Source organism: Scyliorhinus torazame, chromosome 28 (assembly GCF_047496885.1).
Source record: "Scyliorhinus torazame isolate Kashiwa2021f chromosome 28, sScyTor2.1, whole genome shotgun sequence".
Lineage (NCBI taxonomy): Eukaryota > Metazoa > Chordata > Chondrichthyes > Carcharhiniformes > Scyliorhinidae > Scyliorhinus > Scyliorhinus torazame.
Window position 1 is genome coordinate 14781496 of NC_092734.1, and position 27890 is coordinate 14809385.

At 47.1% G+C, this 27890-nt stretch overlaps 2 protein-coding genes across 2 annotated transcripts in view; one reads left to right on the forward strand and one right to left on the reverse strand.

Annotated features, from left to right (window-relative positions):
- Positions 1 to 15977, forward strand: part of LOC140403539 (2-hydroxyacylsphingosine 1-beta-galactosyltransferase-like) — a 30774-nt gene extending 14797 nt beyond the window's left edge. The window contains exons 4-6 of the mRNA XM_072491527.1: positions 7465 to 7541; positions 8482 to 8701; positions 15480 to 15977. Of these exons, the coding sequence (XP_072347628.1) occupies positions 7465 to 7541; positions 8482 to 8701; positions 15480 to 15807 (625 nt within the window). The 3' untranslated portion in view covers positions 15808 to 15977. The remainder of the gene's footprint in view (positions 1 to 7464; positions 7542 to 8481; positions 8702 to 15479) is intronic.
- Positions 15978 to 18862: 2885 nt separating this feature from the next.
- The window catches only part of polr3a (polymerase (RNA) III (DNA directed) polypeptide A), a 67807-nt gene continuing 58779 nt past the window's right edge, over positions 18863 to 27890 (reverse strand). Inside the window, 9 exon segments of the mRNA XM_072491526.1 lie at positions 18863 to 19688; positions 19823 to 19955; positions 20574 to 20705; positions 22424 to 22588; positions 23921 to 24085; positions 24195 to 24287; positions 25175 to 25268; positions 25925 to 26095; positions 27676 to 27758. Of these exon segments, the coding sequence (XP_072347627.1) occupies positions 19540 to 19688; positions 19823 to 19955; positions 20574 to 20705; positions 22424 to 22588; positions 23921 to 24085; positions 24195 to 24287; positions 25175 to 25268; positions 25925 to 26095; positions 27676 to 27758 (1185 nt within the window). The 3' untranslated portion in view covers positions 18863 to 19539.

Genomic DNA, 27890 nt, shown 5'->3' on the forward strand with positions numbered 1-27890 from the left:
TTCACAGAGATTCAGAACACAGAAGCTGTCTCCTGGAACCCTAGAACCGGGTGAGGTCGGAGACAAAGAGATCTCTGCAAATACATTCAAATGGCATCAAGTTTCACATACAAGATTCCCATAGGTCATCCTATACCCCTCCTGACCTGGCCATACATCCTGATTGGCTCACTTCGCATTCCTTAACCCTGGGCCTCTTGTTACCCAGCATCCTTTTCCCCATCCTTGCTGTGCTTTCTGATTCCTTTGTCCTTTGTGAACTCACTACTATCAGACTGGCCCACATCTACATTACTGTAACTAATATTTGAACTAACTATTTTATATCACATTTGTTTGTTCAATTCCTCATTCCCTCCTTTTATCATTTCATGATAACCTATCTGTCCAACCCGTAGCTACAGCCCCTCATCTAAGAAGATTTGTCGCTGCATTTCCAATTCCTGTTGCAGCCCCCCGACATCCGCTGCACCCTCGTGGATCCTAACAGCCAAGATTCTAGGGGCGTCTTTCTGTTCCAGTGCACCCTGCATTTTACCCAGGTTTCCCTCAGTCCTAAATGAATTAAGTATATCTCCTGCTAACCTACGTTCTAGTTGTACTCCCCTTCTCACACGCTCCGTCCTCTCTCTAGCCCCCCTCTCTCTCTCACAACCTCTTCCTACCCTCTCCGCACGGTCTGACTTTACCTTTATGGCACCAATCTTAACACATCCAAAATCAAATTTACATGTACCCCAAAAACAAGGCAATGTCCATGTAATGTTCCCTTCCCATCGCCGGGACCGGTGCAATTGCTTCATGAGTCCTGCATTGTCCGTTAACCTGATGACCTTCCATGAGTCGTTACCATGTCCTCGTAAATGGGGACGTCACCTCTGCATAAGTGAAATGTCTGTGTAGTTTGGTTGGGGTTACAGGTGTAGATGATATTTCCCTTTTCCATTTCCGTCGCCGATGTCACTCCAAGCGAGGCGAGGCCAAAGATTACACAGGCGGTGCGTAGCCACCCCATCATGCTCCACACCTGTAAAACAGCGCTGGGGAAGGTAGGCAGGTTAGTGACCGACCTTTTTACAGTGGTGGAGGTGGACCCAAGCGTTCCGCCCCTCCACTTTAACTGCAGTGGGGGTGGTAACGAGAACTTGGAAGGGCCCCTCCCATCGTGGCTCCGACCCTTTCCGAGTCCACTTTTTGACCATGACATAACTACCAGGCTGCACTGAAAGTGAGCTAGGTAATGGGAACGGTGGCGGGTGAGCCGCGCGGACCTGGCCATGGAGCTCCTTGAGGACCTTAGTGAGGGCTAGAACATAGGTAGTCATTTCTTCAGTCATATGGTGAAACTGAACCAGTCTGGGAACATGCAGGCTCCAGGGAGTTCTAAGGGGCCTGTCATAAAGGATCTCGGCAGGAGAGAGCCGGGCCGGTCCCGCAGGTGTAGCCCGCAGCTGGAAGAGGGCAACGAAGAGCAACTTAAGCCATGTCAGTCCCGTGTCTGCTCTTAATTTAGCCAATTTAGTTTTGAGGGTCTGATTGTGTCTCTCAACCAACCCGGCCGCCTGCGGTCTGTACGCACAGTATAACTGCTGGCGTATGCCCAACAGGGAGCAGAACTCTTTGTTAATCTGTCCAATAAAATGAGGCCCGTTATCAGAACTTAACTGAGCTGGTATGCCGTACCGGGGAATGATTTCCTGCATCAGAACTTTAACCACAGTAGCAGCTTTATTATCATCCACAATGACCAAAACATATTTATAACATTGACACCTTTCCAACTCAATGTAATCCATTTAGAGCGTCTCAAAGGGACCACTGGGCAACGGGGTTTGCCCCATACCACAAGGGATACCTTTGCCGGTGTTATATTGCTGACAAATCAACCACCGATTACTGATACTCTGGGCCAGCCCCTACATTTTAGGGTGCCACCAAGTGACCAGCAACAAATCACTAGTCCCCCGAGCCCACAATGAGTTGCAAAGTGTACACATTCAATGGCCCATAAAGCCAGTACATCAGACATACAAGTCTGATGGGCTGGCGTGGTCCATAAAGAAGAAACAGAATCATATGTACAACCTAACCGTTTCCACATTTGTTTATCACTCTCAGGAGCGTCCTCCTGTAACCTTATGACGTCTTGGATGGTTGGCATTGGCTTGTCAGAGGCAGACCTATTTATTGCAGAACGTTTAGTCTGACTTAACATTTGAGACACCATCACTTGCTGAATTTGTCCGTGCTGCACAATCTGCTCGTTCATTACCAACGTCAACTGGGGTCTTACCGTTTGTATGGGCAGCGCATTTAATGACGGAAATCTGCGCGGGCATAAGGAGGGCCTGCAGTAGGTCATTAACTAAACCCCGGTGGGATATTTCCGTGCCAGCCGAGGTAAGGAATCCCCTATTCTTCCAGAGCTGTGGGTTGACATATCCCAAAACGTCACATCCCAAGTGATGCTGAAGTCGAGTGTTTATCGTTTCAGGGACCTCAAAATATTTTATGGAAGTGCTGTCTGGCATGACTTGAAGTGCGTACTCTGTTGGGTCTGAATGATCCACTGCCCTCCTTACCATAGGCCCCAGATCCTTGGCATGGTACTGGTCGTGGGCCTGATGTGTAACATGAGGACCTACAGAAGCTGACTGTGGCCATAAATGTGGTGGTATTGTAACAAAATTGGCTGTACCTTCTTTTCCCGTGACTGTGGCTGTGATCTTGACTGGCCATTCGGTCCCAATTAACGGCCGGTATTTGTCCTCCAACTCCCTGTTCTGTCCGGTTCTGTCATAGGCCAGGGTAACGTGATGCAGTGAATGTTCAATGTCTAACATCCACCACTGGGGTGTGATAGAAATATAGCACTGTTGTCTCATCCTCCATGATTGGACCGTTGCCCCTTCGTCTCTGCACTCTAGCTGTAGCTGGAAGATACACAGTAAATCTCGGGCCAACAAGTTACAGTCCAATCCAGTAGTCACCACAAACTGATGATCTGTAGACTTATTCTCATAAGTGACTGTCACAGGTTCAGAAATAGGATACTCACACACCTGTCCTTGGAACCGCGACAAATGCTGGGTGTGGTCAGATAGCGGTAGTCGAAGTTCTGATTGCACCGAAGACATGGCTGCTCCAAGGTCGATTATAAATGGGTAATGTTGATCTCCTGTCTGCAGAGAAATAATAGGTTCCCTGTCCGATTGGAGAGTCCTTATGACTAAATTAGCTAGTCAATCTTGTGTTGGGAAAGGGTTTGCCTGGGAGAAGTCGGTGTACCTCGTCTGTCCTTCCCTTGGTGGGTACCCCCTCCTTTGGGTCGGGTAGTCTCCTTCTGCTGCCCGTCTTTTAAAGGGGCATTCCTGATGCCAGTGATCTGTACAGCCACAATTAAAACACGTATTGTTCCCTCTATATCTGCCCCGTCCTCTTTTCCCAGTAGACCAATGGCCCCTCGGGGGGGGGGTCAGTTGTAAAGCTGTTGGTGCATACGGTGGGCCATAAAGAGGGGCTGAAGGTCCATTTGGTTGGGTTTGATATCCTCTCCAGTGTTGATCCACCCACCCAAGGTCACAATATTTGGGTTCCAGCTGGTAAGCCACCGTATCTGCCGCTTGTTGGGGTCTCAGATCATCCTTTTTCATTACATACTCAGTCTTAATCTTTGTAACTGAGTCTCCTTCCTGGCCTACACCCTCCTTCCAATAAAATCTGACTGCCCGGGCCATCTGGGAAGGGTCGTTCTCTGTCCAATTCATGTTATTACATTTCACGGCAGTAGCCATGGAAGGTGGTAGGCAATGCATTAACATAGCACAATATTGAGGGGAATTCTGACCATTTTGGTACAGCAAGTCGCCTGACTGCCCACGGTAGATTTCATTAAAACGTTCCAGAAATTCCTCTGGCTCCTCAGTCTTTTTAGGTTTGAGATCTAAGATAGCAGAGATGTTTATGGGCTTTTGAAATGTGGCATTCAACGCATTCAGGATTTGTGCCCGTCTATCATCGTCCAAGGCATGGGCTGGCTGAAATGCAGCATGGCTAGCATAATTCAGGTAGTTGAGGTGTCTGCGGTACTCTGCTAGGGTTAAAAGCTGCTGGACTAGGGCCCAGAGATCCCTAGAATCAGCTTGATAAACTGAGATGGTAGTTCTCAGATAGTCCACAAAAGCAGCAGGAGATTTCTTCCTGTCTGGGATTGCAGCCAGAATAGCCATCATCTTACTGGGTCTCCATGGGAAATAAATGCTGGGCTGGGCTGCTGCTGTTGCAACATCCGGGTTGGGTATTTTCCTAATCGGCAACTGTCTCAGAGTCTCACTAGGGGGCGCTTTAGCGGATTCCTCTGGCTCTTCAAAGACTTTGACGTCCTTCCCTTCCGATAGGGGGAGCTCCGGCTCCTCAGAACCATTCCCGTCCTCTTTCTTTGTTCTCATACTTTTCTGTCCTACCATATCAGTCTTAAGGGATCTAAGTGGTATGCGTAATTGTTTCTGGATAGGATCAGGCCCCTCGCTCCTTGTCCGAGATCTGGTCCTAACTGGGCTTGTGGAACAGAGCTCCCCTTCTCTAACAGACGGTGGAGGTGCAGAAATAGGACCCAAACTATCAACCGAAGGGACTGGAGAGGCTGGCATGATTTGAATCTGGGGAGCAGTGACTGGATATAAATTATGGCACCCTGGTGGTTCTGGAATTAGTGCAGACAATGCTACTGGTGCAGTCGGGACTCCAACCGACATGGTCCAATTCTCTAGGTCACCATCTGCCTCTGTCAATACAAGGCCAGCCATTGAACTACGTAGCCCATTTTTTAAACTCGAGGCTGCCCCGCTAGGTGTCTCCCTCTCTTTTAATTGGAATCCCCATTTTAAGGGCATTTTCTTACCAACTTGGTAACACGATCTTATCCCTCTCCTCTTGACAATATTGTCTCCATAATCCAATTAACTCTTTTGCTTTCATACTTTGGCTTTTTGCAGATTTCACCCTGAATTTTATTAATGATGTCCAGATCTTTAGTGCCCCCCTAGTGGCCATTCGTCACCCAATTTCTTCCTTAAAGTCGCTGACATGTTTCTAAAATCCCTCGCTTTATCTGGATAAATATCACATAATATTTGCAATGAACTGTTTGGATCACTCGTGTTATCCAAGCAATTCCCCATAATCTCGAACTAGTCCTCAAGACTGCGTTGTTCGCCACTACAGTCCAAGGATACAATTTCAGCTTAATCAACTATAGTTTCCAAAACACTCACTTTGAATTAAACCGTCTTTTCGACATCCCATCAATTCCAAAACACACACACATGGAATTAAACCATCCTTTCGATGTCCATCAATTCCAAAACACACACGTGGAATTAAACCATCCTTTCGATGTCCCATCAATTCCAAAACACACACACGTGGAATTAAACCATCCTTTGTCCCATCAATTCCACAATTAACCAAAACTGAACTATCAATATTATGATATCCCATCAGTTTAATTTTCTAACCCCAGACTGACCTTTGATTTTGTCGAGACGATCTTTCCGTACCAACCGCGAGTGACCAGACCAATCAGACCATGAGAAGAGGGGAAAACCAATGTGGTCATTTTCCAGCTACACACATTGTGGGCCCATTTCCACTTTCCTTGTCCAACATCAGTCGAATTCTGATTTCGCAGCTGGCCGGTGACCGTCTGGAGAAATCCCGGGTTTCGGCACCATATGACAATATTGAATTCTTTACCCGTCAGTCTGGCCTCAATAAAACTCAAGATGGATTTGTAGGTATAGTATTTATTTTAACCAACTTGCAAGGCTGACTCGCTTCACAGAGATTCAGAACACAGAAGCTGTCTCTTGGAACCCTAGAACCGAGTGAGGTCGGAGGCAAAGAGATCTCTGCAAATACATTCAAATGGCATCACGTTTCACATACAAGATTCCCATAGGTCATCCTATACCCCTCCTGACCTAGCCATACATCCTGATTGGCTCACTTCGCATTCCTTAACCCTGGGCCTCTTGTTACCCAGCATCCTTTTCCCCATCCTTGCCATGCTTTCTGAATTCCTTTGTCCTTTGTGAACTCACTACTCTCAGACTGGCCCACATCTACATTACTGTAACTAATACTTGAACTAACTATTTTATATCACATTTGTTTGTTCAATTCCTCAGAACTTCAAAGGATATCTTTTTAAAAGGAAGTCTGAACACTGATTGCATAAATACGATTGGTAATGATAAACTTTAAACGACCAAGTGGAATAGTAATATTGAGCACTGGACCAGTATGGTCACAGTACGTCATTGGGAAAGCAATGGGGAAAGAAACGAAAGACCAATTTTGCACTGAAGGAACATTTCAAACTCGGAACATAGGAAGAGGAGTAGACCATTGTGCCCCTCCAGCCTGCTTCACGGGACAATTAGATCATGACTGTGATTGGTACCTCAATACCATTAACCCCCCCCCATCTCTTCATACGCCACCTCCAACTGTCCTGACACAAAATATTTCCAGAGTTCTACTGCAGTGCGTGGAAACTTTCCCCCTCGGTTAATTTTGAGGTAAATTCCCATCATTCCCAACTTCCCTAACAGAGGAAATAGCATGTGTAAACACCCTGGTCATTTACAACATCTCAATCAGAGCATTCTTCAATCTTCTACACCTGAGGGAATGTAAGCCAGGTTTATGGAACCTGTTCACATAATTTAACCTCAAAGTCCTGGTATAATTCCAGTGACTCTGAGACCCCCCACCCCGCACCAAGACCCATGTATTGTCGACTGCTTTCCTGCGAGCTGATTTTTAAAAATTTCCCTTTTTATCCTTTGATGGGATGTGGGTGTCGCTGGTCAGGCCTGCATTTATAGTCCACCCCTAATGGACCTTGCACTGAGTGGCTTGCTAGGACATTTCAGAGGGCAGCTAAGAGTTGCTTGTAGGCAAGGTAAGGATGACAGAATTCCTTCCCTAAAGGGCATTAGTGAACCAGGTGGGTTTTTGTGACAGTCGATGATAATTGTGGTGGTTACCATTACTGAGAAGAGCTTTCTATTCCAGATTTGTACATCTAATTTCAATTCCACCAGTTACCTTGTGGGATTTGAACCCATGTCTGGAGAGCAGTCGCGTGGGCCTCTGGATTACTAGTCACGTGACATTAGCCTGTCTCCCAAAGCTGTTTCCTCCGGGTGCTCCGGTTTCCTCCCACAGTCCAAAGATGTGCAGGTTAGGTGGATTGGCCAGGCTAAATTACCCCCTTGGTATCCGAAGATGTGCCGGTTAGATGGGGATACGGGGATAGGGCAGGGGAGTGGGCCTCGGTCGGGTGCCCTTTCGGAGGGTCGGTACAGACGCTGTGGGCCGTTGGGCCTCCTTCTGCACTGTAGGGACTTTGTGGAACAGTGACTGCATGAGACCAAACAATATTTTTTTAACCCTTAGGTTTTTTGGAAAAAAGCCAAGATCGTTGGGGAACAACACAAAGCTGATGGAGTGGATACCGCAGAATGACCTGTTGGGTTTGTGTTAACAGTCTTGAAGCAATGAGATAGAATTAGGTTAAAAAAAGCCTTCCAGGGCAGCACGGTGGCTCAGTGGTTAGCACTGCTGCCTCACGGCGCCGTGGTCCCAGGTTCGATCCCGGCTCTGGGTCACTGTCCGTGTGGAGTTTGCACATTCTCCCTGTGTCTGCGTGGGTTTCGCCCCCACAACCCAAAGATGTGCAGGGTAGATGGATTGGCCACGCTAAATTACCCCTTAATTGGAAAAAATGAATTGGGTACTCTAAATTTAAAAAAAAAAAGTCTTCCAGAAATCTGATTGAGAAACGATAAGACATGGTTAAAAACCTAAATTATAGACAGCCAAGGGACTGGCATTTTGCAGGTGCTCTTATTTTCAAAACGGACATGTTTGTGTCATAGAAAACGTCCCAATTACCTCTAAGGGCCTGTTGGAATTATCAGGTAAGAAACTGGAATCTCAGAAATGAAGTTTGAAAGCAGAGGCCGAGTACAGTTTCCATACAAGGGAACCTGTCTCTAATGACACATGCTTGGGTGAAAGACAAATGTATTTTAAAAAAATAAGTAATTTAAAGTACCCAATTATTATTTTTCCAATTAAGGGGCAATTTAGGGTGGCCAATCCACCTATCCTGCACATCTTTTGGGTTGTGGGGGCGAAACCCACGCAGACACGGGGAAAATGTGCAAACTCCACACGGACAGTGACCCAGAGCCGGGATTCGAACCCGGGTCCTCAGCGCCGTAGGCAGCAATGCAAACCACTGTGCCACCGTGCTGCCCTATACAAATGTATTTTGAGGGGTTGAGTATGTGTACATATTCTGGGGTGTATACAGTCAACAAGGTTGTTAATTGGAAAGTAGCTGCCGGAGGAGAGCTTTTCCCTCGGCCTGATATTTCACTGACTTTCTTAACTTGGTTCTGGCTTTAGGTCATCGAAATGTAAAGGCGTTTTTGAGCCACGGGGGCCTCAATGGCATCTACGAGTCCATCTACCACGGGGTGCCAGTGGTAGGGGTTCCATTCTTTGGAGACCATTATGACATCATGACGAGGATACACGCAAAAGGAATGGGGATTTTTCTAACCTGGAGCACGATGACGGAAGAGGATATTTATCGAGCCGTTGTCGCAGTGGCCACAGATCCAAGGTGAGAACCGGGTATTACAGAAGGCAGCCATTTAGCCCATTGAGTCTGCACTGGTTCTTTTGAAAAGCAGTCCAGTTACCTACCTACCCACCCACCCCCAAATATCCATGTGGTTTACTTTCCTCCAACTCTTTAACAAATTGCTTTCTTTGAAGACTACCTACTGATGCTGTATTCACCACCCTATTTAGGCAGTGCAACCCACTATACGAGGCTTTTTAAACTTACGCTCTGTTTATTAATCATTCTCCATTGTAAGTAGTCTTACAACACCAGGTTAAAATCCAACAGGTTTGTTTCGAATCACTGGCTTTTGGAGCACAGCTCCTTCCTCAGGTGAAAGAGGTGGGTTCCAGAAACACATAAGTCAATGATGCAAGACGATACTTTGAATGCGAGTCTTTGCAGGTAATTAAGTCTTTACAGGTCCAGGCGGAGCAACTGGAGAGAGGGATAATCACAGTTGCATCATTGACTTTGTCTGTATAGGTGTTTCTGGAACCCACCTCTTCATTCACCTGAGGAAGGAGCTGCACTCTGACAGCTAGTGATTCAAAACAAACCTGTTGGACTTTAACCTGGTGTTGTAAGACTACTTACTGTGCCCACCCCAGTCCAACGCCGGCATTTCCACATCACCATCTCCATTGTAGCTACTTTCTCAATGAGTTTTGAAAAAAAAAAGTTTATTCAAAGTTTTTCCAACAAAAATTTTCAACCCCCCCCCATCCCGTAACAGAAAAGAAAAACGATAAAAGAGCAAAACAAAACGTAAACATGTCAAGCAAACATAGTATAGAACCCATACAATGGGTTTCTCCCACACATATTATATCTCCCCTATGTTTGTACAAATACTACCTGGGAAAAAAAACCTCCCCCACCCACCCAAATATCCCCCCCCCCCCACCCCCCCATAAAGAAATATCCCCCCCCTCCCTGGGTTGCTGCTGCTGACCGAGCTCCTTCTAGCACTCTGCGAGATAGTCAAGGAACGGTTGCCATCGCCTGAAGAACCCCTGCGCAGACCCTCTCAGGGCAAACTTTATCCTCTCCAGCTTAATGAACCCTGCCATGTCATTTATCCAGGCTTCCACACTGGGGGGCTCGGCGTCCTTCCATAATAGCAAGGTTCTTCGCCGGGCTACCAGAGACGCAAAGGACAGAATGCCGGCCTCTTTCGCCTCCTGCACTCCCGGCTCGTCCGCCACCCCAAATAATGCCAGCCCCCAACTTGGTTTGACCTGGACTTTCACCACCTTGGACATAGTCCTCGCGAAACTCCTCCAGAACCCTTCCAGTGCCAGGCACGACCAAAACATGCGGACGTGATTCGCCGGGCTTCCCGAGCACCTCCCACATTTATCCTCCACCCCAAAGAACCTACTCAGCCTCGCCCCCGTCATATGCGCTCTGTGAACAACCTTAAACTGTATCAGGCTAAGCCTGGCACACGAGGAAGAGGAATTGACCCTACTCAGGGCATCAGCCCACAGACCTTCCTCAATCTCCTCCCCCAGCTCCTCTTCCCATTTACCCTTCAGCTCCTCTACCGAAGCCTCCCCCTTTTCTTTCATCTCCTGATATATCGGCGAAACCTTGCCCTCTCCTACCCATACACCCGAAAGCACCCTGTCCTGGATCCGCTGTGCCGGGAGCGACGGGAATTCCCTCACCTGCCGCCTCACAAACGTCCTCACTTGCATATACCTGAACGCATTTCCCGGGGGTAACCTGAACTTCTCCTCCAGCGCCCCGAGGCTCGCAAACGTCCCGTCTATGAACAGGTCCCCCATCCTTCTGATCCCTGCCCGATGCCAGCTCCGAAACCCCCCGTCCATCCTTCCTGGGACGAACCGATGGTTCTCCCGGATCGGGGACGACACCGAGGCTCCCATCTCACCCGTATGTCGTCTCCTCTGCCCCCAGATCTTTAGCGTTTCCGCCACTACCGGACTCGTGGTGTACCTTGTCGGCGAGAGGGGCAGCGGTGCCGTCACCAGCGCCCTCAGGCTCGTTCCTTTGCAGGACGCCATCTCCAACCTCTTCCATGCCGCCCCCTTTCCCTCTATCACCCATTTACGGATCATCGCTACGTTGGCTGCCTAATAATAGCCCTCCAGATTCGGCAACGCCAGCCCTCCCTGTCCCTACTACGTTCCAGAAACCCCCTCCTTACCCTCGGGGTCTTGTTTGCCCACACAAAGCCCATGATGCTCCTACCTACCCGCTTAAAAAAGGCCTTGGTAATCTTAATAGGAAGGCACTGGAACACGTAAAGAAACCTCGGGAGGACCATCATTTTAATTGACTACCCTGCCCGCTAGCGAGAGTGGCAACACATCCCGTCGTTTGACGTCCTCCTCCATCTGCTCTACCAACCGCGTCAAATTAAGTTTGTGCGGGGCCCCCCAGCTCCCAGCTACCGAAAGCTCCTTTCCGCCCTCCTCAACGGTAAGTTGTCTAGCCCTCTTCCCTGATCCCCCGGATGCACCACAAAAAGCTCACTCTTCCCTACATTGAGCTGGTAGCCCGAGAAGTCCCCAAATTCCCTTAGGATCTGCATGACATCCACCATCCCCTCCACTGGATCTGCCACATACAGCAACAGGTCATCCGCATACAGCGACACCCAATGCTCCTCTCCCCCTCGGACCACCCCCCTCCATTTCCTGGACTCCCTTAATGCCATGGCCAAAGGCTCAATTGCTAATGCAAACAACAGGGGGGACAGGGGGCACCCCTGCCTCGTCCCTTGATACAGCCGAAAATACTCCGACCTCCGCCGATTCGTAGCCACACTCGCCACCGGGGCTCTATAGAGAAGCTTAACCCAACCAATAAACTCCTCCCCAAACCCAAACCTCCGCAACGCTTCCCAGAGATACTCCCACTCCACCCGGTCAAAGGCCTTCTCCGCGTCCATAGCTGCCACTATCTCCGCCTCTCCCTCCACCGATGGCATCAAAATCACATTTAGGAGTCTCCGCACATTGGTGTTTAGCTGCCTGCCCTTTACAAATCCCATCTGGTCCTCATAAATCACCCCCGGGACACAGTCCTCAATTCCCGTGGCCAGCACTTTTGCCAGCAGCTTAGCGTCCACATTGAGGAGCGAGATCGGTCTATACGACCCACATTGCAGTGGGTCCTTGTCCCACTTCAGGATCAGAGATCTCAGTGCTCCGGGCATTGTCGGGGGCAGGGTCCCCCCCCTCGCCTCATTAAAAGTCCTCACCTGCAACGGGGTTAACAGGTCCGCATACTTCCTGTAAAACTCAACCAGGAACCCATCTGGCCCCGGGGCCTTCCCCGCCTGCATGCTCCCCAGTCCTTTAACCAGCTCCTCTAACCCAATTGGCGCCCCCAAACCAGCCACCTCCTGCTCTTCCACCCTCGGGAACCTCAGTTGATCAAGAAATCTTTGCATCCCCTCTACCCCCGCTGGGGGCTGTGATCTATACAGCTCCTCATAGAAGTCCTTAAATGCCTCATTTACTTTCACTGCACTCCGCACCCCGCACCGTAGTTCCTCTGCTATCCTTGACTCCACCTATCTCCCTCTCTGCCATCCTCTTACGGAGCTGATGTACCAGCATCCGACTCGCCTTCTCCCCATACTCGTACGTCGCCCCTTGTGCCTTCCTCCACTGTGCCTCTGCCTTCCCCGTAGTCAACAGGTCGAATTCCGTCTGGAGACTTCGCCGCTCCCTAAGTAATCCCTCCTCAAGGAATTAAGGGCTATGGAGAGAGAGCGGGTAAATGGAGTTGAAATCAGCCATGATTGAATGGTGGAGTGGACTCGATGGGCCGAATGGCCTTACTTCCACTCCTATGTCTTATGGTCTTATGGTCCTCGGGGGCCTCTGCATATCTCCTATCCACCCTTAGGATCTCTCCCACTAACCTCTCCCTTTCCCTGCCCTCTCTCTTCTCCCTGTGAGCCCTGATGGAGATTAACTCTCCCCTGACCACCGCCTTCAGCGCCTCCCATACTACCCCCACCTGCACCTCCCCATTGTCATTGGCCTCCAAATACCTTTCAATGCACTCCCGCACACCTCATCCGCCAGTAATCCCACATCCAGACGCCACAGCGGGCGTTGGTCCCTCTCCTCTCCTAACTCCAGCTCCACCCAGTGCGGGGCGTGGTCTGAGATGGCTATGGCCGAGTACTCCATTCCCTCCACTTTCGGAATCAGCGCCCTGCTCAAAACAAAAAAATCTATCCGGGAGTAGGCTCTGTGCACGTGAGAATCAAAAGAAAATTCCCTGGCCAGGGGCCGAGCAAATCTCCACGGATCTACTCCCCCCATCTGGTCCATAAACCCCCTAAGCACCTTGGCCGCAGCCGGCCTCTTCCCCGTCCTAGATCTGGAGCGATCTAATGCTGGGTCCAACACCGTGTTGAAACCCCCCCCCCCCCATTTTCAAGCTTCCTGCATCCAGATCCGGAATCCGCCCCAACATGCACTTCATAAATCCAGCATCATCCCAGTTCGGGGCGTAGACGTTCACCAATACCACCCGCATCCCCTGTAACCTACCGCTCACCATCACATATCGACCCCCATTATCCACTACAATATTCTTGGCCTCAAACGACACCCGCTTCCCCACCAGTATTGCCACCCCTCTGTTCTTTGCATCCAGCCCTGAATGGAATACCTGTCCTACCCATCCCTTTCGTAACCTGACCTGGTCTGCCACCTTCAAATGTGTCCCCTGAAGCATGACCACGTCTACCTTCAGTCCCTTTAAGTGCGCGAACACTTAGACCTCTTAACCGGCCCATTCAGGCTCCCCCCTCACATTCCGAGTTATCAGCCGGATTGGGGGGCTTCCCCCCCCCCCCCCCCGCCCCGCCGACTAGCCATCTCCTTTCCTGGGCCAGTTCCGTGCCGGCGCCTCCCACACCCTCCAGTCCCCCAGGCTGGGGACCCCCGTCCCGACCACCTCTTCTGTTTCCAGTTCCCCATCGGCCAATGCAGCAGCAACCCAGTATCCCCCCCCCCCACCCCGCGCTAGACCCATGTCTAGCTCTTTTGCTCCCCCATAACACTCCTGTAAGTCAGCTGACTCCTGCTGACCCCGGCCTCCCCCGCCATCCCTTTGACCCCCCCCCCCCCCCCCCCCCCCCCCCCCGTGTAGGAATCCCCTCTCCCCTCCTCCCCGGCAATCAGCGAGCGCTCCTCCACGCCCCCCCCCCCCCCCGTCTTTCCCTAACGCGGGAAAAAGCCTGCGCTTTCCGAAGCCTGCCCCGCCCCCTCTGGCGCAGCTCCTTTTGCGGCCTTATCCCATTCCCCTATCCCCCGGGCCTCCCCTCCCTCCAGCACCGACGCCCACATTCACACACAATCTCCCCATCAGACCTCTTCCCCCATCCCCATCCATCAGCCAACCCGTGGAACATTCCCGACGCATATTTAAAACCCTGTATACATCCGACATCCCCCCCACAACCACAGACCCTCAGTTTGAGTCCAACTTTTCAGTTTGTATAAAGGTCCAAGCCTCCTCAGGCGTTTCAAAGTAGTGGTGTCCATCCTGAAACGTGACCCACAATCGCGCTGGCTGCAGCATTCCGAACCTCACCCCCTTCCGATGGAGCGCCGCCTTGGCCCGATTAAAACCAGCTCTCTTTGCCACCTCCGAGCTCCAGTCCTGGTAGATTCGGATTTCCGCATTCTCCCACCTGCTGCTCCGTTCCTTCTTGGCCCATCTCAGGACACACTCTCTATCCACGAGACGGTGAAACCTCACCACCACCGCCCGTGGTGGCTCATTGGCCTTGGGTCTCCTCACATGGACCCGATGAGCCCCATCTAGCTCCAGGGGATGCGGAAAGGCCCCCGCTCCCATCAGCGAATTGAGCATCGTGCTTACATATGCTCCAGCATTGGCCCCCTCCACTCGTTCAGGGAGACCCAGAATCCGACGATTCTTCCTCCTCGACCGGTTCTCTAGGTCCTCAAATCTTTCCGCCCATCTCTTGTGCAGCGCCTCGTGCGCCTCCACCGCCAGACCCAAGATCTCATCCTCATTCTCCACGGTTTTCTCCCGCACCGCCTGTCTCGCTGCCCCTTGGACCTTCTGGGTCTCCACTAACCCCTCGATCGCCGTCAGCATTGGCACCAGCACCTCTTTCTTCAGCTCCTCAAAGCAGCGCCTGAGAAACTCCTGCTGCTCCTGCACCCATGCCGCTTGATCTACTCCCGCCGCCATCTTGTTTTTTTCTCCCTCGCACTTTTCGCTGCTCCAAAAACGCTTTTTTGACCGCTCCGCTCCTGGTCCAATTCATATACTATGGAGGGGGACCTTGCTCACCTTCCCTCACTGGAGGTTGTCGAAAAAACTGCCGTTGGGGCTCCTCAAAAGAGTCCAAAAGTCCGTGTTAGCGGGAGCCGCCGAATGTGCGGCTTAGCTCCGCATAGCCGCAACCGGAAGGCCACTTTCTCAATAAGTTAATGAAAGTTTGACCACATCTTAGAAAACCCAGGAATGTCCAGAGGCGATGGGCCCATTTGTAAACCAGGATGTGTTTTAGAATAGGCCACTGAGAACAAGGGTGATGAGTGAATGGTGCATTTTGACCGTTGGAACAAGGGCAGCAGAATTTTAGATGATCTCGCGTTTGGAGGTCAGTCAGATTCCTGATACAGGTGTGTTCCTGGAATAGTCACGGCCGGATGGGGACAATGGCACAAGTGAGAGCTGCACTGGCAGAACGTTACGGTTTAAGAAGTTTCACTGAAATGAGTTTTGCTCTGATTACCAGGTACAAGAAGCAGGCTATGTATTTATCCAGGTTACATCAGGACCAGCCTCTTCACCCAGTGAACCGTGCGGTCTACTGGCTGGAATATGTTCTGCGCCACGACGGAGCAGCACACCTGCGCCCTACCCTGTACGACATGGTCTTCTATCAGTATTACATGCTTGATGTGGTAGCTGTGTTTATTGTATGTGTAATTTTACTTTGTTATTGTTTTTTGAAAATGGTGAGGAAACTGAAAGGATGTGTTTTGCCAAAAGCTAACAACAGCCACACTCAGAATGGCATTCCAAACAGAAAGATGGTACCAGAGAGGAAAAAGTGGGAATAATTCCTGAGCTCTCATGAGATTACAATGGGAAACCGATATCTAACTGGGTTTCTTGCACCTGAAACCAAGTTGCAGAAGTATTTTGATAGTCGAAAGCTGACGTGAGGTTTTAAGTCATAAATGTTATTTCTACTGATTTTTTTTTTATAATAAAGATCTATCTTTATAAATTGGCCTGGAATGTGTGTTTAGAACATAAAGATACAACTAACATAGTAATCTTTTTGAAATTCCAGTTGTGAATTTTTATTTCTCATTTAACTTTGTCTAAACTTTCCACCCTAGTTGCGTTAACGTGGGTGATTTTTTTTCTCTCTAGCAGTATAGTTTTCCACCCTATATCAGATCGCGCACAGGCCAAATGAGATGGCTTGATCCATTCCCTAAAGGAGATCAGTGAACCAGTCTACCTGTATCCTGGTTATTTGTCCAGTATCACCCTACAACCTATCTATTATCTCTCTGGTGGCATCTGAACTCCCAATGTTGGGGTTTCTAAACCAGGATCATAGTCTTTCCAACTTTGTCCCCTAACCTGCCTGATGTTAAGTCCTGTGCATGCCATTCTCTTCACCATCTTGACTAGCACTTTGTCTGGGCTGGCCTACACATTGACCGAACTCCATACTCTGCCTTTCCTTCAGGAAAGGAGAGCCAGAGAGAGAAGAAGGAATAAAAAACACTGCTGTTTTCTGCATTTTTTTTCTGAAAGCTAGTTGGGAGGAGGGGAAGTTCCAAGTGGTTAATTTAACAGAATTTTGTGTCAATCTTTGCAGCACCACCCACGTAGTAGGTAGTAGGTAGGAGTCTTATCAACAATGTAAAAGTGTCACACTATTTGCAGCAGTTTCCCCCACACGTTTGAAAGCTATTTTCTTTTTAACAGGGTATTCTACTTCTCACCTGCCAGGACATAGTGAGCTGATTGAAGTCTCACTTCAATGAAATCTTGCTTCCACATGCCAAAGAATGCCACTTTACAAAGCAGAATGATTACTTCACAGCAGGAAGCTGGGTACACTTTTGCTCCCTTTGAGGCAGTACCGGGTCCATTCAGACAAGTAGAGACAACAAGCTTTATATTTGGCAGAGCCTATTAAGTGGTATTTATTACCAGGTGTTATTTTATTTTCCTGCCACTGCATGTACCTGGAAATAGCAAAGTCATTATTTAAATCACACTTCATGGCCGTGATGCCATCCGAAGGACAAGTGCCTAAAATAGAAAACATGTTGATTGCCGTTAACATGGTGGCAAATTCAGAAATGTCTAACGCTGAAAAAATGCATATTTAACAGGATAAGCACCGTGGTTAAACAGGGTTTGTTTTGCCCACAGCTGGTGTAGTGGCTTACATTAATGGACTGGTAATTCAGAAGCAATGCTTCAGCTGCAACTCTGTAGCCAAAAGTGTGTCTGGAACGAGCTGCCAGAGGCAATAGTAGAGGCGGGTACAATTTTGTCTTTTAAAAAGCATTTAGAGTTATATGGGAAAGATTGATATAGAGAGTTATGGGCCAATTGCAGTCATTTGGTAGCTAGCTTAGTGGTTAAAAACTGGGCGGCACAGTTGCTTCATAGCGCCAGGGTCCCAGGTTCGATTCCCGCTTGGGCCATTGCCTGTGCAGAGTCTGCACGTTCTCCCCGTGCCTGCAAGTCACAAGTCCTGAAAGATGCGCTTGTTAGGTGAATTGGACGTTCTGAATTCTGTGTATCCGAACAGGCGCCGGAATGTGGCGACTAGGGGATTTTCACAGTAACGTCATTGCAGTGTTAATGTAAGCCTACTTGTGACACAAATAAAGACTTATTACAAGTTGGGCTGAAGGGCCTGTTTTCATGCTGTAAACCTCTATGAAAAGCCTGGGCTATTCATCTAGTGAATACACATTTCTATCCCACCATGGCCGCCGGAAAAATTAAATTCAGTTTAAAAATCTAGAAGCAGTAAAGAAAGGTTGGTTGTTTTAAAAGTGACTCATTCGCCGATTTAGAGAAACAAATTTGCCATTGTTGCTTGACCTGAACTGGCCTTAATGCAGCTCAATGTGATTGACTTTCAACTGTCCTCGGATGTGATGTAGGAAGCTGCTCGCCACACCGACTGCAGGAATTCACATAGAAAACCCTCGGCCACCAGCCGCTAACATTTCAATTCTGACAGCATGACTTTAGACCAAATGAACACGGTGACCGTCAGTGGCTGCAATTTTTGTTTTGTTGCAAAAAGTGGGCACACTTACTACATGGTATTATGATAGGATGGCTTATTAAATTTAGATTAATTCTGCAACGTAGGGAGGGAAAAGAAGCATTAGACCGTTAACATGAACCAATTGTATTGAAGGACATCAGACAGTGGCTTCTGTATCTTGAAATTAACTGCATCTGTAAGATGTATCTTCTGCCTGTTTGTCCCAACCACTGCAGAGAGGCACCCTAGAGTAGAGTTGAGCACAGTATTCTCTTGCTGGGAAATGCATGTTTGGGCTTGCTTGATAATGGATTTTGGCTTTAATGTCCTCCACAATTAAATAGCCACTGTCTGGAATGAAACATTAAATTATCGTTTTCTGTGACGGCTAGAAGCTGCTGGTGGTGGTTGTAGTGTCATATTCTGCAAACAAAATTTAAGCAGGCAAGAGGAGGAATGAGGGAGGGTGGGGAGGTTTGCAGAAAATGACTCCCTCCCGCATCCTGAAAAATCTGCAAACGGAACTTGCACTGAAATGGATTCTGTAGAAGTACCTGATAGAAGATTCAAGACTGATAACCGAGGAAGAGGGGGAGAAAAGAACTGAAATTAACTGACTTGTGGCGCGACTCTTCTACAGAGCGCTTGCGCCTCAAGCAATTCCGTTGCCCCCTGTCCCCCCCCTCAAACAGGGCAGGTTGTGTATTTATTAACATAAAAGATAATAGAACCTAATATTTTGGACGTTGAAGGGGATTTTCTTTTTACGGTGGCAAATCCATTGTGTTGTAATTCCAAAAGGGAACTTTGCAATTGCAATTGTCATTTCTGTTGCACACTGCAGCAATACAAAATACTCATTTAAAAAAAAATGATTGCCTTTATTTGCAAGAACAGCATAACCTAGTCACATGACCAGTGCTTCCCAAATGTTCCTTTAAAATCTGGCCACAGCCAGCCAAAGGTGAAGTTGGTAATGCTGATAGTCCAGTGTAGTAACAATACTCAATGGCGGTAATATATTCATTGCAATGTTAGTCTTGATGGATTACTTCCACACAAAGTATCCGGTCAGTTAGCATCATAATCTGCCCCGATTTCAACCGTAGAAACTTAAAATAGAATACGGTTATACCCATTTACTAATTCAATCAACTCTTAGTCCTATCAAGTGTCATTTTCAATTCTTGATAACTTGAACATTTTAAATCTATAAATACCATTAACAAATTTTCACGCCCATGGGAAAACCACGGGCATGATTATTTTAAAAAAAATGCTTTGCACACTAAAAACACATTCGTTTTAGCAGCCCCTCAAAATATATCCTTTTACCAAGTCCTCTTTGTACCGCAACAATTTTCCTGTGTTGCATGATGTTCATTTTTAGGTGATTCCCAAGTATTCGCTCTGCATTCTCGATAAACCAACAGCTACAGGGAACTTCAGGCCCTCCTGTAAAGATTCTGAAATAAAGCTGACAGAATGCCTTCATTCTATCATGCCAAGTATCCAACAGCGGTCCCTGCATTTCCTGCTACGTAACAATTGGGATATGAAATTCAGTACTGTCAAATATCAAAGGTCTCTTGGGCGGGTCTGGGTCCTTGTCAGCTTTGTGGAGCAGCTTGAAAAGCCCTGTTCCTATGTTCATTGGAATTCCCATGATGATGCACTCTGACACACCTTTAAAGAGACAAAGGGTAGAAGCCAGTAAGAGGAATTGTTAGGAGCACGGAGAATGAAGATTGATGACTGATGCAGGTAGCGACTGAACAGTCACAACGCTATTCAATAAAATTACTAAAGGCCTAACTTACCACAGACCGAGTCCTTCTGCCCAAAGTATGCAGCATCAAAGAGATGATCTGCGGTTTTCTCAAACGAGGCCAACATCAGAACACTTTCTTTCATTTTTGCCAAGCCAAACCGGGTTATCCCCAACACTTCACCCTACACAGTTAAGGAAAGTACAATGAGCATTTAATCCAGCCTTAAATGGTTTGCAACTTAATTCTGCTTTAACGTAGAGACAAATGTTGAAAATCGCAAACGTGGACACTGAACATCGCTTGAATTAATTTTGAAAATGGTTACAGATCCTTTTCTGGTGGGAGAAGAGCGGACGAGTGCGCATTACATAAACACTAGTACAGCAAAATGGAATGATTTTAAAATGAAGTACTTTAGAGGACAAAGGACACTTTGTCTCTGTTTTCGAAATGTATTTGTCGCCTTGTATTGCTTTAAGGCAAAGCTGAGCACATTCCTGACATTTATTTCTCTACCACAATGCTTGAACTTTGCAGTAAAGGATAGCCACGTGCCTCCTGTGTCTCAACATCTGTTTGGGGCAGGCAGAAACTGTTTAGCCCAACCTATTGCTATCTTTCTAGTCTCAGGCAACGCACTTTGTGCCTTTGCTGTTCTTGGCAATTCTGGAAACGGCCAAAGGACATCAAACAAGACGGTTTCAAGCCAGAATTCCCCCCCTCCCGCCTGTGGCTGAATGGATTAAAAACAATCGTTCTTAAGTGAATACTTCTTGTTCTGGGAGTTACGGATTCTAACCTTATAAGTCATTAAGTCTGACAAAAGCATAACATGTCTTCTGTCAATGCTCATTCCGTGGTTTTTCATTGTATACTGGATCTCATGGATGATGGTGGATCGAGCACCTTCAATTCCCAACGTCTTCTCTACCTGTGGACAATTTCAAAACCGAGAATTTTACAAAAATACATTTCTATTTTTCAAAACATTTTCAACCAAGCTGATAATTGAAACAACTGAGAAGATGGGCCAATCTGAATATGGCCCTCTATCAAGCGGGAATTGACGTTTTCATCAACAGAGAATAGAAAGCTATTCAGAAGATAATTGTGATTGGTTTATTCAGCCTCACCTTTGAAGAAGGCTTATGTGAGTAAGCAGCACCAATAAATAGTCAGAATGCAATGGAAAAACGCTTGCACACCCACAAAATTGCCATGGGCTATGGAATGAATCAGAGGGTTGCATTTTTCCTGCTACAAGCACTCTGTCACAAACAGGATCGTAAATGAGGGAGATCACGGTCTTAGCTTATTCCTGCAGACAAAAGACCCATTCAAATCATCTAGCTGAATGCTGAATAAGGCTTTCACCTCCACTATACCAGGAAAACCAGTCATGAGAGTTTTTTCTGACATTTGCTGCAAACATGCCTCCCACACATTCTAACCTTTTGCATGCTGGGGTATGGCCTGGAATCCGGCTCTGGATTAACTTCATTTATCCTGCTGAATATGTTAAACCAGTCCGGCCTTTCCTCAATGTTTCTTTTCAAGGAAAAATACAGCCCCAAAGTTGTATTTTTTCATGCTTTAGCAGATATCTTTAGATTTATATTGAACTGATCGAACAATTTTACAAAAACATTCTAGGTTGCTGCCTGGTATCAATGTGACTTTATAATTGCTGAATTTCCAATAACCCGCTCACTTCCTTCAGTCCCATCATTCACTGCTTCATACCTACTTGTGACACCCATTTTTCGCACAATGCCTTACATTAATTTGTATTGAATTTCATCAATCATTGACCTTCCTAACCAAAGAGATGTTATACACCTGCAGACAAATATTCTCCAGAATGCTCGCTGGTCTGATCAGTTGATCCAATTAGAATATTAAATTATACCAATGTTAGGAGGGGGTACAATGACCGCATGTGATGAAGTATGAAATTGTGGTGGTAAAACTCTACTGGAACCATTGCGAAAAGTCAGAGAACAATCTTGGGGGGGGGGGGGGGGGGGGGGGGGAAAGAGAAAGAAAAAGCCCAGACATTGTTTAAAAAACTGCTCTGAATATAGCTCAACACTGTGGCACTTTGCAAACTGATTCAGTGAAATGTTCTCCTAAACCTCTTGAGGGCATCATAGTCTTTTATGATATTGCCAACCATCATTTGTTGCCCAAGCTGATGAACAGAAATGTGACGTGACCGTGACAGTACACGGGCTGGGCCAGGTTTCACTCTATCTCGTCACACATTCTTTTTAAGTTATTTTGATAGATAACTTATTCTGTTTGTCTAACTAAGCCTCCCAACAGGAATGGAAGGAGGAATCTTTGCTGGGCAGCCAAGTGTCACAGCAAATCTGTGGTGACATGGGACCCAACTACGTGCCTTTGATTCCCCGATACAATGAATGTGTGGCCTGACGGGTCAACGGGAAGACACTGGCTGAAGGATGGAAGGTTCCCCACAGGAGAGAGAACAAAGCTCACAAACAGGAGTCACCCTAAACCCTTGTTGGGACATCCCAACACAGATAACTATCATTTGCAGAGGCCATAGACTAACATCTGCCAATATATAATAAAGCAGGACAAAGTCAGTATTTTCTAAGGAACAAGAGTGGGAAAATATATTACCTCGTAAGTATTATTTGATGTTGTGTGCGTTCCCTTGACTCCATGGGTTGCCATGACAGCACGCAAATTGTCACCTTCCACTAACAGTTTATACTTCTTCTTTCCACCTTGTTCATCAATGTGAATAACTGCCCTGGAGACTTCTGGAATACCCTGCACAACAATCTGAAACATTTTGATTTAGTTAGCCGGACTCTCTCCCATGCTGTGCCATACGTTTAAAATAAAGACATGGGGTGAGGCACAGAAACCAGTTCAAATGACCAAGACATTTTGTGGCCCAAACAACAATTCCGGCATGGTTAAATGATGGAATGTGACCAAACAGCGGAAACGTCTTTCCCACGCTTTGAAGCAAATATGGGGCGAAATTCTCCCCCAACGGCACGATGTCCGCCAACTGGCGCCAAAAAGACGGGCATCGCGCCGGCCCAAAGGTGCAGAATGCTCCGCATCTTTGGGGGCCGAGCCCCAACATTGAGGGGCTAGGCCGACGCCGGAGGGATTTCCGCCCCGCCAGCTGGCGGAAATGGCGTTTGGTGCCCCGCCAGCTGGCGCGGAAATGCCGCGCATGCGCGGGAGCGTCAGCGGCCGCTGACAGTTTCCCGCGCATGCGCAGTGGGGAGAGTCTCTTCTGCCTCCGCCACGGTGGAGGCCGTGGCGGAGGCGGAAGGGAAAGAGTGCCCCCACGGCACAGGCCCGCCCGTGGATCGGTGGGCCCCGATCGCGGGCCAGGCCACCGTGGGGCACCCCCCGGGGTCAGATCGCCCCGCGCCCCCCCCCCCAGGACCCTGGAGTCCGCCCACGCCGCCGGTCCCGCCGGTAAATACCAGCTTTGCTTTACGCTGGCGGGACAGGCAATTTCTGGGCGGGACTTCGGCCCATCCGGGCCGGAGAATTGAGTGGGGGGTCCCGCCAACCGGCACGATTCCCGCCCCCGCCCAATCTCCGGTACCGGAGACTTCGGCGGGAGCAGGATTCACGGCGGCCAACGGCCATTCTCCGACCCGGCGGGGGGGGGGGGGGGGGGGTCGGAGAATGACGCCCATGAAATGAAACGAAAATCGCTTATTGTCACAAGTAGGCTTCAAACGAAGTTACTGTGAAAAGCCCCAAGTCGCCACATTCCGGCGCCTGTTCGGGGAGGCTTTTTCAGTACTGGAGTCCATTCAGCCCATCACATCTGTGCCATCGCTCACCAGCATTTTACTACTTTGATTGCTGGCATTATATCTCCCTGTGTTATTGACGGTTCTCAGCCCGTTTGAAAGTGGTGCAACATTAGTGAGCCTTTTCTTTCCACCATCTTTTCGTTACTTGTTTTGGCTCCAGCAACAGCACGGTTACACTTCACGCCGCCGTGCAACCTTGCTGCTCGCTCTTCTCGTAGTTTTGTTTGGTCTTTAACATACAAAAGGTTAACATTTGATTCTCGTGCATTTCCAACTTTTTATTTCACCGCATTCATATCATGTGCAGCCTTTCCGTCAACCTTACCTTTGGCAGCTCCTCTTTTAGGTATTGAAGAACATAATACATTGAACTCTTGCTATTTTCCCGAGGTGTGACACACACGACTGCTTCACCGTGAACTGCAATGTCGCCTGGTTTCACCCGGAGTTTTGATGTGCAGATGGAATACCTCACAGTTTCTGCATTGACCTTGAAATCAGGAAACCAGAATAAAATTACTGCCGTGGTCATTGACTCTAGGGGAGAAGTAGAGGCGAGAAGGCTTTCTGAAAGAGAGGGGCAATCACAGTGCATTCACCTCTAGCCTCAGGAGTCTGGTTCTTTCCAGGGAAAGCTTGATGAGAATGAAGCAGTCATCAGGCAGGAACACCTCTTCAATATATTCTGAAATCTGCAAAATTTGTAAATGAGAATAATTTAGACTAATTATAAACAAAAAGATACACATTTCTGTAAATGCATATCAAATCTCGTGCCTTTTTCAAGGTGAACACTGTGGTGATATGCATCACTGTAAGTACACAAGGGGTTAATGTAAATACACGTAGACTAGCTAGACACTAGAGGGAGCACCAGAGACATGCCACAGACAATCAACCAATAGGTCAGTAAGATAGGACACGACCAATGGGCATTCATGATATACAGAGGTGACACTACCACAGGAGGGCATTACACCAACCCATATATAAGGACACAGCACACATGATCTTCCTCTTTCCAGTGGAGACACTCAGTGAGACACAAGGTTGATTGAACATCACACCCACCACGTGGATTGTAGCAGACTGGTTCGTCAGTCTGAGTAGCTATAGCAGGATTAACAATAGAGTCGAATCCAAGTAGGATAATCGTTCACAGTTTAATAAACGTGTTAAAGCTTTCTCCAAGTCTGAACCTTCCTTTGTCAGAGTGCACATCAAGTAAGCAGCTTATGCTAAATCAACATAACAAAACAAACGTGATGCTACCAATAGTTAATCAGTTCCACCAAGTAGAAATGTTTGCTTTTAATTGTCTCCCTAGTTTAGCTATCTGCCTGACTACCTGATACTCCCATCAACTTCCCCACTTACACAAAGTCCGCTGCTTCAAAGCTTAAGTATCTTATACTTAACGTAATGAAACTTTCCAAGGTGCTTGATCTCAGTACTACAATTTTACAGATGGAAACTTATCATTCCAAATGAATTGCTGCACACGCTGGCAAGAAGGCAGGTGAATGAGAATTTAACCTGACCAGTGAATGCTTTCAATCGATCATAGAGAATTACCTACTTCTCCTAGCAGAGTCTTTTCAATTCTTCCTTTTACCAATCGAGCAAAGTCAGCATCGTCATCCTGATCGAGGTGTGCTGTAATAATCGGGGTGCTGCAAAGTAAATCGACAGGTTAACTATAATTCGTTGTTTCAGGTTCAGCTGGTCGATGAAAATGTAGAAAACAAACTTATCCACGATCAAGTGATTATATGCAAGAGATGGCTGTCTGGAATCTTGAAGCAATGGGACAATTGACTACCCTCTCGGAAATGTGTACTGAATCGGAGGAGCTAACAGTCACTTGAACTTGCTTCGCTTAAGTGGGGAGGTTTTGGCAACTAAGCAAGCCGATATCGTGCAGGCATTGACTTGCTCCTCTGTCTAGATGGTTCTTTCGGCTGAAATGCAGGGCTCCACGCATTAATCTACATCAAGAACATTGTGACACACATTTTGCCCTCATCCTTTCTCTACCCCATCTCTCTCCCAGACATCTGAAAATGAAGTTGTGTAGGAATATATATCCACGGAGGAGAAAACGGACGGAACAAAATCAAGGATCAGATTTCTAAATTACATCTGGTTTGATTTAGCCATGTTTTTTAAAAAAAAAGCCCAAGTGGACGATAAATCATGCTCAAAGACTACCAGTGGATATTAACTGTAGCTTAAAAACTTGAACACAAATTAATTTAAAATTCAGACTGCACCTCAATGTATTATAAACTAAAACCACGCAGAGAAACACACCCATATTTGGATTTACCTTATAGATTTGGATGCGTTAATAATTTCTTTTATTCTGGGTACACCCAGAGTAATATTCATGGAGGCCACACCGGCAAAGTGGAAAGTCTTCAAGGTCATCTGCGTGCCTGGCTCTCCTATACTCTGTGCGCACAAGGCACCAACAGCAGAACCTGGCTCCATCTGTGCTCTTCAAAGGGGCAAAATTGCACAAGATCAGGATAAATATGCAAGCGATGATAATAAATACAACAGTGACTTTTAATAATGGTTAAAACTCCTGGCCAAGTCCTAATACTATCAACTATTTTCCCCCTGATACCAAATCTTCATCAGGGTTTTTTTCTTGAGATTTCAATTTATTTATGCAGAACAATAAAGTGTGATCAGAAGTAACTGTTTCCAGTGATAGTTTTTATAAGCTCAGATTTTGTGGTAAGATTTGACCGGAGATAAACTGGTTCACATTTAGTCTCGTGCTCTATTTGACGCAGCAGTCATTTCTGTTCTGGTATACAGAACAAAACAACGTAAAACGATGCCATTTGCCTCATTGAGTCAGCTTCTATCACCCTGTCAGGTTGTGCATTCCTGATCATAACAACCCACAACATTAAAAAATGTGGTTACGCATTCAGTTCTGGTCCTTTTGGCAATCACCTTGAGCCCGTGTCCAAAGGTTACTGAAACTGGGACAAGTTTCTCCTCATTAACTCTACCAAACCCGTCCAAGATTTTGGACACCAAATAATTCCCCACTCTTTTCTGTTCTAAGTAGCACACACACTATTTCTCTGTTCTTCCAATGTAACTGAAGTCTTTTGTCCCTAGTATACACAGCATTGCTCAGGAATAAGAATAGGAAGTTATTGAAAAAAATATTGTGCATGTGATAGATCTAGATATAAATGTTTGTGAAGGCAGGCCAATCTTTCCTAGGGGTTTTTTGCTCCATCTGCTCGGGATAAACTGCATTATCTACGACAACTTCAGACACACACCCTACATAATCATAATTGTACCCTGGATGATAAATTGCAATTCTAGCTGGTAAGGCCATCGTACAACACATCCTATTTCCACACAACATGAACTTCCCATGAAACAGATTTCACACCTGATACAATTCTCTGCAGGGCCTCATTAGCGTGCACACTCCTGATCAAATACTTCAGTTTACAGTTTAATTTGAATCAGAATTGAATTGCTTAGACTGAACACTTAAAAATTTTTTTTTTTTAAATTTTTTTTTTAAAAAAGAGTACCCAATTATTTTTTTCCCAATTAAGGGGCAATTTAGTGTGGCCAGTCCACCTAGGATTTTCAGAGTAACTTCATTGCAGTGTAATGCAAGCCTATTTGTGACACTAATAAAGGTTATTATTATCACCCTGCACATCTTTGGGTTGTGGGGGCGAGACCCACACAGACACAGGGAGAATGTGCAAACTCCACACGGACAGTGACCCGGGGCCGGGAGCGAACCCGGGGCCTCGGCGCCGTGAGGCAGCAGTGCTAACCATTACGCCACCGAGCCGCCCTACACAAACTTTTACAAAATCAGCACATGTCCGCAAAATAGTTCAACACTTCTTGAGCGGGTTCTTTAAATGAAGTGAAACAGAAAATGTAGCAGCTAGAGTTGCAATTGTACCCAAGGAATACATCATACAAAATAGTGCATGCAATAGAAAATACATTTATTAGAAGGTGAATTGGTAGCATTCTGCACCCAAAACGGAACCTCAGCCTCATGTATTTGGATCTCACCTCATGTACTTGTCCCTACAGGTTTCTAGAAATTTGTCCACCTGCATAGGAGTAATTCGGTCCAGCTGGTATAGAACTCTGGGCTAAATAAACAATTGAAGATTAGTTACTAATTGAAGGTTAGTTAAATAATCTAACCCCAGTGCAAAGTGAAAATATCTTACTCCGTTCTTTTAATGCTGAAAATTCCAAACAAGCAACTTCAGCATTTGAAT